The sequence below is a fragment of the Malurus melanocephalus genome, unplaced genomic scaffold, assembly GCF_030028575.1.
Source record: "Malurus melanocephalus ecotype Western Australia unplaced genomic scaffold, MMel_1.1 scaffold_18, whole genome shotgun sequence".
Lineage (NCBI taxonomy): Eukaryota > Metazoa > Chordata > Aves > Passeriformes > Maluridae > Malurus > Malurus melanocephalus.
In genome coordinates this window covers 3584425-3598464 of record NW_026623250.1, presented here as the reverse complement: position 1 = coordinate 3598464, position 14040 = coordinate 3584425, and the positions used below count along the sequence as shown (strand labels likewise).

The following is a 14040-nucleotide window of genomic DNA, read 5'->3' as shown; positions in this document are numbered from 1 at the left end:
CGCACTTTGCGCAGGCGGCGCCGTTTGCGCAGCGCGCCGTCCGCCGGCCGCCCCCGGTGCTCGGGAGCCCGATGTGACCCGACAGAGAAAATGGCGGCGGCGGCGGGCGATCGCGCCTCGTCATCGGGATTATCCTCGGGCGGCGGCGCGGAGGCGGCCGCCGCCGCCGCCTGCGAGAGCCTGAAGGACGGCGCGGTGGCGGGGAGCGTCGCCGGGAGCGGCGGGGGGCTCCTGCGAGAGGCGGGCGGCGGCGGCTGCCGGGAACAGCGCTCTGACTGGAGACGGAAGCAGCTGCGCAAAGTGCGGAGCGTGGAGCTGGACCGGCTGCCGGAGGCGCCCCTCTTCCTCGCCGCCGCCCCGGCCGCCTCCTCCTCTTCCTCCTCCTCCTCGCCGGAGCCCCCCGAGACGCTGCTGYTCCACTACCTGCCCGGGCCGCCGCGCTCCAGCCCCGCCAGTCCGGCTGCCTCCCCCAGCCGCTGCGCCGAACTCCTGGAGCCGCTGCCGGCGGGGAGCCCGGCGGGGACGGACCCCGCCGCCGAGCGGAGGATGGAGCCGTCCCCCGCCGCGAGGTGAGGGGCGCCGGGGGTTAGATGTGTGGCGAGGGTCGGCCCCGGCCAGAGCCGGGTGACGGCGGCAGCGTCGGGGYTGTTCCCGCGGACGGGGCTCGGGGCGGGCTCCTGCGCCCCGTTGCCCCTGGCCGCGCCTGGCGGCGGGCCGGTAGCGGATGCGGGGGCGGCGGGAGCTGCAGCGGAGTGCAGCGCTGGGACGCCGCGGGCAGAGCTCGCCCGCCATCCGCTTTCCTCTGGGGCACCTGGTACGGGGCTGAGGGAGGGGCACGGCCCGGCCGGGCTGTCCCGCCGGCCGCAGCTGTCAGCGGTGCGGGGCTGCGCGGGAGCCGAGCTGCGGGAGCGGAGCCGCGGGGGGCGGCCCGTGAGGCTGCGGGGGTGCGTTTGTGTGTGACTTCTGCCGGAGTCCCGAAAGGCTTTGAAGTGTGAGCTCGGGGCGGTGGCGGGGCCGGGGCCGGATGTGTCAGCAGCCATTGGGTCTCGGGGCGAGCGGAGCGCGGTGCTGCCCGCGGGGCTGGGGCCGGGGTTCGGGTGGCGGCTGAGCGGCTGCCTTGGCTGCTTCCCGGGCGCTGCCCGCGCTGCCCGAGCACTTTTCTGCAAAACTAAGTAATATACTTCTTTCTTTAACCTCCCCTCCTCCCGACTTTCCGAAGTCAGATTCTACTTTGCAGCTTCGCGATAGTGCAGAACTGATTTCTTTTACTCAAAGGAGAAAGCCTTTGAAGCATAAATGTCCTGTTTTTTTCTGAGAGAAAATGATTTGTCGTGGTTTAGGCTAGGTGGTAAATTTCAGTGGTTAGATTCAGCGTCCTGGTCTTCGCAGCCCATGTTTGCCTTACATATATATTAATCGAGAAATCCATTTTCTTGTATTTCACCTATATAACATGTGTGCAAGTATTCAGGGTGAAAGTTAACTCATGTCCGTGGTGAAGCAGTTTAAGTACTTCAGAATACATTTCAGCTTTAAGATGTACTCGCTGGGTCTTATTGGTGGGAGTGTGTGTATGTGTGGGAAGTCACTGCAGTATGACCGTGTAATTTTGATGGGAAGATGATAATTTCACCTGGATCTCTTGTGAGGTTTTGTCTGATGTGGACTCTGTAGTTTRGGAACTTGGAATTAATGTCCAGGGACCTATTTTAATGATGCCTTACCRTATGGCTAATCATTTAAACCTCACAAAAATATAATTTCTGTTTGGTGTTCTGCCTTGTCTGTTCTTTTCAGTTGTGTCTTATGTCAGTCAAACCTCAAGAATATTTTTTAAATGTTGACTTATCAAGTTAGTACTGTAATAAGAACTGTTTTCTAGACCAGTGTCTCAGCAGTTCAGGTGGGTTTTGGCCTATTTCTAGGGCAGTGTAAAAGTACTTGTTATGAWGTGGTTGTGCAGATGAAATGGCTCTGTAGTTACAGAAGGATTAGCAGGAAATCCTAAATGTTTTAGGGAAGGGGAATGATGTATGARTTTTAGTGAGTGTCTTGTCCTTTTGTAACTCTTAGCACCATTTTTGTTTTTATCAAGTCATGAAATTATAATGTACTCTGTACATTATAATATACCTGTATATCTGATACAGATATATACCTATATCTGTAATATACCTCTATCCAGTTTCATGGCTTTCAAGGAAAATAAAGAATCTCTACCAGAATATGGTTTAAGCAGTCGACCCTCATTGTGATAGCAAGTGGGAGTTAGGCTTGACATTAGCGGTTCAGGAAGGTAAATATATATCTCATCAGTGCTGAAATGCATCCATCCTTGGTATTCGGTCCCACAGCAGCAATGACAGAGCAGCTGTGGAATTTTTTTCCTTTTCGCATGGACAATTTTTGCTTACTTCTAAGTAAGCAAATACCTGCATTTGGCAAATAGGTTATTGAGTGTGTATACAAGTTAAAACAGTTTTAAGTGCTCTCTGATGTTTGACTAGGAATGTTAACAAATCTTAAAAAATACTAAATGCCAAATYCTTTTCTCTTCAGTATTTTAGTGATATAGTTTGCTTTGAGTTTATTATAACCTCAGTTGCAAATACATGATGACTTTAAATAGTGGTTGTCCTTCAGAAATACACTATAAATACTCATCTGGAGTATCTCACTGATTCTCTGTGCTGTGTTACCAATAATACCAACAGATATTAGACCAAGTACTACTTTATCAGGCTGTATAAAGAATTTAATCTATCTGCACTCATTTTAATATTGACTTGTTTTAGCTGAAGGGAGAGAGCCCAATTTATATGTGAGCAACAGTATTACACATTAAATTTGTCAGTGCAGCTGTTGCCCAGATACTTACTAAGAGGCAGACTGAAAGGCATAATTTAAAATATAGATTATGTGGAGGTTTTATATTCTGTTTTAAATACAGGTACTTGCACTTTCCTGTAAGGAACTACTCTAGAAGATTCAGTGCTTGCTCCGAAGTCCCCCTATCAGTCTCTTTGGTATTACAGTTACTTCCTTTTAAATAGATTCTCTGATTCTGTTTGTGCGGGAAGACCTTCATGAGCCTCAAAATGAAGCTGAGAAGGGAAACTGACTGCTGTTAAATTATAGATGCAAATACTGCATTTTTTTTTCTTTAAGCTCTCAAGATTCTGCTTGTCAGGCAGTAGAGTAAATATCTTCACTGAAAGCAGTGAAGGGTGTAAGCTATCTTACATCACTGTAAGAGAAGAAGGGAGCTATTTTACTAGGAATTGCAGCTTCAACATAGTAAAGCACTTCAGATCTCTTACCCTATATGTTGTTTATTGTCACTGTATTGTTACTGTTTATAACAAGATCCAGATAGTGATTTCAGTGATAACTCTAGTGTGATTTCTTGCAGCCTGAGATAAATTCATGGAGTAAAAGTGCACGCCCTTCTCTGTGACCTTAACAATATGCTTTTAAAACATCCAGACCCTTTAAGTGATGTTTGTGTCTGAAATTGGTGTAGATACCTTATTATGTCCCCAAGTACAGGATTAGTTTATGTTGATGTAATTATGTTTTCATAAAAATGAAAAAAAATGGTGCAGTTGATCTCCTCTGTGTACAGTAACTACATACTGTGTGACTTCTGTGCAAATTAGGTGTTTGAAAAGGCATGTGCTAGCAATGTTCAGTTCAGTTGCAAAGCAACTCTTGTAGGTATTTATACTGTATTTTTCTGCAGTTGCTGTTTGACACATGCTGGGCACCCCAAAGTAACACTGTAAAAGTGAAGCTCTGTTTATATGTACCACTGTACTAGTACAAACTCATCTGTTTCAGCTATGTTTATCAATTTGTAGCACTTTTGATGATGTTCAAAGAAAGACATGAATGCTTTTAATGCTTTTAATGGGACACTGGGAGTTGCAGTGGGAACAGAGAGAGAACACCTAGTGACAGCACAGCATGGCCAAGATTCAACTTGYCTTGGTTTGGATTTTTTGTTAGTGAAATGCTATTGTTCTCTGTTTATGTCAGAATATAGCTAAGGTAAAACAAGTAGCTTATTATTGATCTTGGCTATTCTTAGCTGAGGTGAAATATAATTCTGTATTTTATCCAAGTCCCCTAAGGCGTGATGATTATAACCGTCCATATAAATAAGTCACCAAATTTTCTGCTTCCAGTTTGAGCTAGATACTGCGGTGAGGGAAGATTCCCTTTCTACCSCTTCTGTGCTCTGTGGCTTGAGAGCACTCTGTGGCTTGGGAGCACATTGGAAGAGGGTCACCCTCTACCATGTCTGATTTTTATCACTCTTAGTTATTGCAAGTGGTAGGGTTCTGCTTAAATGGTCTGATCTGGTATGGCAGTTTCTTTGTTCCTGTGCAAAGTAAATAGATTGTAACTAACTAATCTGGAGCTTTCTGTCTCATTGGATTTAGTGATACTAAAGGTTCAGTCTCTACTGTCACTCAGTGGAGTCTAAGTACTGCTCAGTGTAATACCTGTGTGTAGACATGTGCAGTCATACCTTACCCAAAGGTCAAGTATGTAGAATACAAGATTTAAAGACCAGCTTTTCCTTGTGTATGATGGATTTGAACTTCACAAGACCTTTTAGTGTACTAAAACATTTTAGAGTAATGGTGCAGCTGTGAAGAGATTTATATGTTGCAGGGGAGCATGAGGAAGAAGTAGAAACAAGCATCTGGGGGTGGAGTGACTGTGGGAATGCTTCTGTTGGTTTTCACAGGCTTCCAGTATTGGTGAAACTTGGCTTAAGCTTGTTTAAAATACAAATTATACGTTGCCATGTAGCTGTTCTTTAAACAAACTTGTAAAGCTAGTTTTCAGCAGCAGTGGTGATAAGAGGACGGATCTGGTTTGAGTTCTGAGTTTTTAAGGATAATCTGAGTGTTCTCAGAGGATGCTCTGCAGAGACTCGAGAGTCATCTTAATTTACTTTTTATCTGCTGTGTGCTAACTCAAAGCTGTAGAATTACGGTTCATTCTTTTGCTTAAGGTAGAGCAGACAGAAAACCTTTAAAAGGGCTTTGTTACTTGTCCCTGTGTGGCTAGGAGAACATGGTTAAGAGGAAAGTTGCCTTATGTTACTATCTTCCTTTTTCATCTTTACCCGGAGGCTGAGTGTATTGCCTGCAGGGTTGCATCCGCTTTCCAGTTTCACCACACTGTAGAACTGKAGAATTCTGGTTGGTGCTGAATTGTCTTGATTTTTTTTCCTGCATGTTTGGATTTTAAGGGTTTTTTTGGCTGGGTGTGGKTTTTTTGGCTTTTTGGGGTTTTGGTGTTTGTTTGGGTTGGGTTTTTTTGTTGTTTGTTTGTTGGGTTTTTTTGTTAGGTTTTGAATTTTTTGTTTTGAAGGAGTCTTTTGTTTGTTTTGATGTTTGGGGTTTTTTTGGTCTGTTTCTTGGCTTATATATTTTGGGGTTTTTTGTTTCAGTTGGGTTTTGGAGGTTTTGTTTGCCTTATTTTGTTGGGGTTGTTTGTTTGTTGATGTTGTGCTTTTAGAAGATCAGTTTTATTGGATCCTGGCTGAAAAATGTCCTGAAAAAACAGCAGTTCTATTTACTCACTACTTAAGAGTAATTTGAAATTGGGAGTTGTTTACCTTCTGTCTGAAAACTGATGAAATAGTTTTCAAATTGTCTTAATAAAAGTGGATAAAGACATCACTCCTCTATTTGGCTCATGAATGTCTAGGTTTTTTGGTAGTGTTCAGCATGTGATAACTAGGGACTTGAAGGTGTTTGCAAAAAGTGTTTTTTTTCTTTAAAATTAGAATGTCATGTAGTATTCCCGTTTCTGAGATTAACATGGAATTCAAGTCAGTCTACCTTTGTTTCACGCTGTCTCCACATATTTCATTTGTGTCCCTAGAGTGTAAACCATTCAAATCACTCATGGAAATGTAACATAATACTGTTCTCATCTCTCTTATCCTAGTATTCTAACTGCTAAATAGCTGCTAATATGTGAAATAACTGCTAATATGCTTATTATGCTGGACAACTTCAGCTCTTTCCTAGTATTTCCCATCAATAGATTTCACCCTGCTCTTTGTACTGCAGCTCCTTGTAACTTACCCAGGATCACTCTGGAAGGTGGGAATAAAGTGCTGGAAAGTCRCTTGCATCTGCTTGTTCTCACTAATGTCTGACCACATCTGACACCTTGTTTTCTGAGCTCTTTTCCATCCTCTTCTTGAACCTCCAGTCATCTTGCTCTTGAGCAAACTGAAACAAGTTCTTGCTTGGCTGGCAGCAGTGATGATCAGGTACTTTAKGGGGCTGGTTGTTCACCCTCAAAGGTGTGCATATATGTGTTTCATTTCACTAGCTATTTCTCTAAAATACTCTCTCACATCCTGATGRTTTTTGGTATGTATAACAATTGTGTTTGTATTTCCAGGGTTGTTCYTTTCAGATGCTGAAAATATTTTAAATGCTGTGTAAATATTTAAAATGCTGAAGGGGAAAAAAAAAACCCAGCCCTAATTTGTGGTGACAAGAAATTGAGAAACAGTTTGGGGTTTTTTTTTGCAGATTGTTTGTGTTACCTCCCATTCTACTGCAMATGAAATTTCTGCATAATATTATTTCAGTAGTTCATTGCATTCTTTAAAATGGAGGCTTCAAAGCTCAGTGGATGATAGTTTTGCCTTCAGACAATATTTAAGTGCTYTACATTTGGAGATGTATACAGAAATGTAAATATCTGTCAAAGGTGTGGTGAAACATGCAGTGACATCCAGTTTGCAATTCACATACTATTGATTGAGCTTGTTAGATTAATACTCTCTAGCAGGCTAGTGTTTGTGTACTGCCATGGTTAAGACAATATTCTAAATGCTTGAATTATGATGGTACTTCTAATTTCTGGTTGCTGAGTATTTAGTTTGAAAATTCTTGTGTAGTCAGTGACAGTTTCTTGGTTTATCAATATCTAACTTTTTTTTAACTTCTTCCATGATTTTATTCTGTGGAGTTACCAGGTTTGATACTAAGAATCCTTTCAAGTTTTTTTTTCTCTGGTTGCACGTTTTAATTTACCACTAAGTCTATGATCATTGTCTTAGATCTTTATTTATAGAAACATTTGAAGTGTTTGTTAATTTCACTAAAGTAAATGCCTCTACAGAAGTCTAGGCTACAGCTACAGATTGCTTAATGTCAGAAAATACTGTAGTTTTGATAACACAGAAGCTTAATGTGAGACGGTGTTCATGTATTCTTAAAAACTTGGAAAGGATCTTCCATATTAAGGATCTGTATTGCATATTAATTTTGTTAGATTGTTCATATAAATAAAATACAGTGTGTGGTAATTGTGTAGTTGTGTTTAGTTCTTTCACATTTCATACTTGAAATGGAAGTGTGCAGAGCTGTTTTTTTAATTATGTGGAGCTGGATGGAGTTTTTTATAAAACTCTACTAATATGCGTAAGTTGATTTTTTTAAAAGATAATTCAGTAATGCCTGCATATAGGATCAGAAAATTAGTTCTTCTGCAAAGATAGAATAAATATTCATTTTTTGGGAGTTTTAACTGTAAATTCTACATTGATTTGTAATGAACAGCTTATTACAGTAGGTCTCCTGATCTCTGCAGGCAAACTGGATGCCCTGGCCTGTAGAAAGTGCCAGGGCTTTGGGGTTTCTATTGGGTTTTCCGTGGTGTGTAAACTATTTCTATAATGCCCAGTAAATGCAGCCAAGCTCTTCACTATTTGCCTGGCCAGGGGTGGCTCCTAGTTTCTGGCAGGGTCACAGTAACCAGGATGACTCACCTTCTCTTTGAACCCCSAAGGTTAGGACAAGAGCCAGTGACCTGGTACGTTCTGCACCACACAACCTTGTTTACACACTTCTTCAAACATCTTCCTAAAATTAACTAAAGAGCTAGAATTTATTCCCTGGAGGAGAATTTACTCTGAGTTGCAACTGCATGTTTCTTATCCTTCCCAGAGGCTCTTGGGAGGAAGAGCARGGGTACATGGAAAAGAAATCTTAAAGACATGGAGGTTGTTCTGTATTTGCTTTAAGCCAGTATTACAGCCACAGGGAGAAAAAGCTCCCACTCCATCTCCCCCCTCAGCCTTGTGGACAAGGAAGCATGAAATGAGACACCTTAAGCCATGCAGAGCTCTGCCAGAGAGCTATGCAGGAGGCATTCAGGGCTGTGATTTCAGAAATGCCTTATGCCGATCCAGTACAGAAAAGTTGACCTGTTTGGTTTCTCTCACTTTGGTTAAGATTAACGTGTAGACTGAAACTAAGTGCCTTTTTTTTGTGGGAAGAAGACAAATAATAAAATAATAAATATTTTGGATTAAACTAAGATGTCTTTCATCTTTTCAAAGTTGTAAGGTGTTTCATGTAAGGAGGTGCTCAGTATTGTAAACCAGCATACTCTACTACTCTCAGCAAGCTGAGTGAGGAAAGATATGGGTTGGTGAAGTGTTTGACTTGGGAGATTCGTGTCTGACCATTGCATTTGGCTTATGCTGCAGGCATCTGTTTAAAATGATTACTATTGTCACTTGTTTCTGTTCTATTGCTGGTAGCAAAGGATTCAGTTCTGAAAAAGAAACTTGTATAGATGCTTCAAAGCCCAGTGGGTCCAAGWTGACTCTCTTAGGAATGGAAAACGTAGGCAAAAAGGGTTAGAAAGCACCAGAGTAGTAACATAAAAAATTGTGAAGTGTTCTGTTTACCTGGGATGCTGACTTTTTTAGCCAAAAATAATTTCTCAGTGTGAGGGGACTTTTTATTCCACAAAAGAAGAAAAGTCGGGGTTTGGAGACTCCTAGACTCGCGTACAGATTCTGTTTCTTTCCTACAGGGAAAGACAGACTTTCCTTTCTGAAGGATAAAACAAGTATCATTGGAAAGGTTTGATCTGAACGTTGCCCCGTGACAGTCTGCGAAAAAGGTCTTGACATCTCATTCAAATGTTTACTGTCTGTTCCAGATAAATCAGTGACAGTAACTTTCCTTGGCTGTTACTCTTTGGGATACACTTTACTAACAGTGTCACAAACTTTTGTGAAAACTCTGGCATTTCTCGGAAAGATAGCATGTTTAACCAAGCCTCAATACATGATAGTAAAGTAATGAAACTGCTTACTGTTTGTCTTTCATAACTCATTTGAAGCACAATTATACTTGGTCTTGAAATTGTTATTTATATTGAAAATTTTGAAGTATAGATTAGCTCTTTATAAAAAGCTAAGTGTATGTATGGTAAGCAGAACAGTGCTACTGTATTACTTTTAAGCATGTGGTTAAGTTCCAGTATGTTTAGGTGCAACGGTAAGCCATCTTGTCTGGTAAATGTGCTGAAGTATTTAATTCCCTCTGGTATCTCAGSAGTAAATTAGTATGCTGTACTGTTTGCTTGTTCTTACCTGCTCTGAGTTGCATATTTGTGGCAGCATTTTACAATTCTTCTACTACTAGTGAGGATGCCCAGCAAAGCCAAGTGGAGTATTGCTTTGACATTTTGAAATCAGCTGTGTATGAATTGCATTTCCTTATTTTAAAAATGTTTGCAAATGAGAATATAGGTCTAGTGCCAGGACAAGCCATTTGTAGACCCTGGGAATCAAGACTGAAGGGGAGAGCACAGCCAGAACTTTTAGATTTTTGGCTTCCTTTCAGCCTACAGGGTGGACTGTTGAGGAACTAGCAAGAGGAACTAGTAGGAAATCTGCCAGCTTCTGTCATGTAGACAGAGTTCCATAGGAGCTTCATCACAATAGGTCTTTCACTTTTTCTTACTGGACAAATAACTTTTGAAAGTATTTTTTCCCAGGAAGCAGCTTAGGTGTATGCATTAGTATTTTCACTGTATTTAATGTACTTGCATGTGCATAAGTAGTTTAAGTAGACCTAAATATCCATAAAAAGCTAGGACTTAAACAAAATGCAGGTTTTAATCTTGTGAGTGAGCCTCTAGCAAAATCTTTATCCAGTAGTAGAGCTTTATAGTCTTTATTCTTTGTGAGCAACTGTTCACTTTCTGTGTATCTATCATATTTGTGGTATTGGTACTTTAGCCTGATATAAAGCAAGGCTTTATTATTTAGTTTCACTAAGTAGGTGAAACTAGTCTGGGTTTTCTTCAAAATGTAAATGCCACTTCAGAGGAAAATCAGGACCCAGATTTGCCACTATGCTCAGCTGGAAGTTACATGTGACTGAGTGAGGTTTCTCTGCTCATCAGCTCGGTGCAACAGCTAGCAGCAGAATGATGCTACCATAAAACTTCATGGTGACTAGGTAAGTTTTCTGCCCCTTGTGGCCCTCAGCTACATAAAACTTCTTCCAGGACTTGTAGAGCTAGCAAGCTGGGCTGCCTCTGATGTTTCAGGCAACACGTACCTCTGTAGAACTTGGGGAWAATGAAGGGTGCGATATCTGGTAATGTAGTATGTGGTACAAATGGCAAGACCTCCTGGCTGTAACAGAATCTGTTCATAGAAATGTGTGTTTCGATTAGCATGCTTGCCTAGGCTATGCTGACAGTGTTTTGGTGCACTCTGATTTATTAAATGTCTAAAGCTTATGTGTTTGTCATGATTAAAACCCAGATTCAAAGGATATAAGGGTGAAAGTAGTCAAAAGTAAAAATGTAATGGTTTCTTTAATGTACTTAGGACCTTTAGCTATCAATAGCTATACTTGAGGAGTCATAAGATTTTGAAAAATACTAAGTTTGTTTAATCCAGCTTATTGGGAAATAATTTAGATCTGTTCTGTTAATGTTTKTAAGGGGAAGGACTACTGAACAAATTTGCCTTCTCTGGTTAACGTTGGTGCARAAGGTACATTAAATTTCTGTAATCATAGAGTCAGAAGTGCCAAGATCAGATTTGCTCAACTAGAAGTAGGCAAACTGGATTGGAACAAAGCCAAAACCAGATGGAAGGTGGATTTATACTATAGCAGCATTTTCAGAGATATGATATGTCATCTGTGCAAAAGAATTCTATTAGTTTTACTGGTTAAGACCTGCTACGTTCTGTCTCCCCTCTGTGGGTAGAACACTGTTGGTGTWACGGGAAATGGTACCTTAAGAAGGACAGGCTCTTTTTTTCTTTGGGTATTGCCAGTTAATCTCTGGTGAAGAAGAGACCATTGCCTCCAGATCTCAAAATATTTGTGCATCAGACATGATAACAAATAAATTTCTGACTTGGTGGAGGTACAAAATAGGCTTAYAGATTTTGTCCTATAGACATTTTTTAAACTACTGACTTCTGCTTGAAAAAACCACAAGTAATTAGTGTATAAGCTAAAATGCAGACAAAAGTTTTCAGTGTAGCTATTATTGGGCAAGGTTTTGGCATTTTTATTAACTGTCAGTCTATCCAATCTTTCCTCAGGTTTCTTTATGTTTGGGGGAGGAAGAAAAAGCTTTGTAGAACTTGCTCTTCCCCCCCTGTCCCCGAAGTTCATTTTAGAGAGCCAGCATTTCACTTTATCTCTTGAAGGCCCAGTGTATGCTTCATTGCATTTCTGAATCTCATTGTGACAAGACCTGCGTTTTGATACTTAAAAGGAAATAGGAAATGAGACAATATGGGTCTAGCACTGTTACTCCCTTTCCATGTTCAAATAAATGGCATGTTTTTATAACTGGGAGGGGATGAAGCTGGCTCTCACAAGGGAAGTGTTTAGTGTAGCTGGTTCTTACCATGGTGACTTTTGATAAGGATTTGTTGGGCTACTGTATGCTTATTTGCACTTGCAAAAATAATCTATAATTACACAGTTTAAAATGCTTAACCCTGTCTGTTTAACTGCATTACTACTTCAATAGTTGTGAGTGGGTAGTCAAGGAATAAGAACTGAGAAGTCTGCTATTCCATATTCATACAGCAGCTGATTTCTAACTTTGTGTAGGTGCATGACTGGCTGGCTAATGCTTAACCCAGACATACTAAGCAAGCAGATGGGAAGTCTGTGTTCTGAAAGTGGTGACCTTCCCTGTCGACACAGAGTGATACAGTTTGTGTTATGTATCTGAGTGTTCCTGAAGCTGACTATGCAAATACCTTTTGGTTTTTCAGGACAAAATTATGAGACAGTGGGTTCTTCGCTAGTGGTGGGCTAAAAATGAGCCTTGTTCCAGCATTTCAAAGGCACGTTTTCTTTCTGATTGGGCTCGGGACTCTGTCACCCTTTGCTTGTCACAGGTTGCCTGACATTTTAATGTAGCAGTTAATTCAATGGCTGACAGCAGTCTTCAGCTTCTAGTTCACAGTCAGGTCACTCCAGTACCTAGTAAAAGATTAACTTGTTGAGAAGAGTATTTCCATAAACAGTCCATTTGTAAGTCACAAGGTCATGACTCGTTGCACATGCAGACTTTCCCCCAGCTATAGTTACACCAGTGTGTCCTGGAAACTAGTTTTTATTTCTGGGCTGTTGTATATTATTGTGGTTTCATAATGATTTGAAAAACAATCACATACCTGTTTCAAGAAGTGCGACTGCTTTCCTAGTTACTGTCCTGTGTTTGAGAGGCTGCTASTGTCATGCAAGTTCTCATGGTAAGAAGTAAAATTAGTGTGACATCTTCAGTGATCAAATGTTTGCTTAATCTTTGGATATTTTATTAAAATGAAATATGTGTGTATTATAGAAAATGCTTTTTTCTAATTTTCTTAGGCATTTGTCTTGCAAAGGTCTTTCAGAATAATACTCTTGGCTGTAAAATGAGCATATTGCGAAAGTTTCAGTGATGGTGGTTAAACTTCTAAGACATCTGATCATGCATTAATATTATATAAGAGTCCTTTTGTAAGTTCTTAATATATGGAAATGCCATTAAACTGGAGCACCTTCTAGAGTTGCAAGAGGTACTGACATTTTTCCCCCGCTTTTTTCCCTTTTAAATGTGGTGTAGCAAAGCAGAGAAAATTAAATTGGGTTATGAAATTGTAGTAATCAGACAAATTCTGGGATAGTCCTTTTAAAGAAGTCATAGCATAGTGGGGTAGTCACAAGTGGAATTATTAACTTGTACAGCTACCACGATGCTCAGAATGCTTGATAATGACTTGTTTAATTTGTTGCTGCTTTACTATTTCATCTGTTGAATCAGTGCTGATGAGTTTCTTGGTAGCACCTCAGGAAATTCAGATTCAGTTGTTGTTACTGATTTCCTTTGAATGAAAGATAGCCTCCTCTATAACAAGCGGGATAATTTACCATTTCTTAAGTTTGTTCAGTGAAATCTTGGGCTTTTATTTCCCATATTTTTATGAGTTCCATTGCTATCGCTTCAAGTTGCAATCCTAGTTTGTGTTTCTTATCTTTAAAAGTGTTGCTTGGGCTATAGTGATTACTGTATGGATTTTGATTTTAATTYCTCAAATAGACTATGGAAGTGTGGACAACACACAACTTACTGTGATTTCACATATGATTGTGCAAAAAAGACCCATGAGACTTGAAGGAAAGCTTTATTAAGGCAGATGGGACAATCTGATTTCCATGTATATATGTGTGTGTATGTGCATACATATATACACATATATATACACATATATATATACGTACATACATATATATATATATATATATAAAAGAATTAATGTTCTTAAATACAATTAGCTCTCCATTTACCTTTCACTTAATTTGAATAAAGACAGTTATGGCTGCTGGCAAATAAATGAAGTATATGTAGATTGGTCCAATGAGTCTAATACAAAGAGCAAGGAATTTGCTTCAGAAGGAATTAAAAAATAAAGCACAAAGATAAATACTCTTTAGAGCTATGCAATTTAGATTTTGACTTTATGAAGATACTTTAACATAATTATGTATACAGAGAATTACAGAAATCAGTTCTGGATGAGTTGTGCTTCATCAAATCAAAAAAGGATTAAATGAGTTGGGCCTCACCTGTGCCTTAAGTACTTGCTGGTACTTGAATAGGCTCAGAAGCCATACCAAAACTTCAAACTAGCAAATTCTTCTTAGTGGTTTGGTTGTTTTTTTTTTT

At 40.5% G+C, this 14040-nt stretch overlaps 1 protein-coding gene across 3 annotated transcripts in view; it reads left to right on the top strand.

Moving 5' to 3' along the window:
* Positions 1–14040, top strand: part of MAP3K1 (mitogen-activated protein kinase kinase kinase 1) — a 58385-nt gene that overhangs the window by 839 nt on the left and 43506 nt on the right. Inside the window, exon 1 of one of the 3 annotated variants that reach the window (XM_057389673.1) lies at positions 43–569. The exons of 1 other annotated variant lie outside the window; for it this stretch is intronic. In XM_057389673.1, coding sequence (XP_057245656.1) covers positions 91–569 — 479 coding nt within the window. In that variant the 5' untranslated portion in view covers positions 43–90. One more of the 3 variants, XM_057389671.1, reaches the window with a different exon arrangement.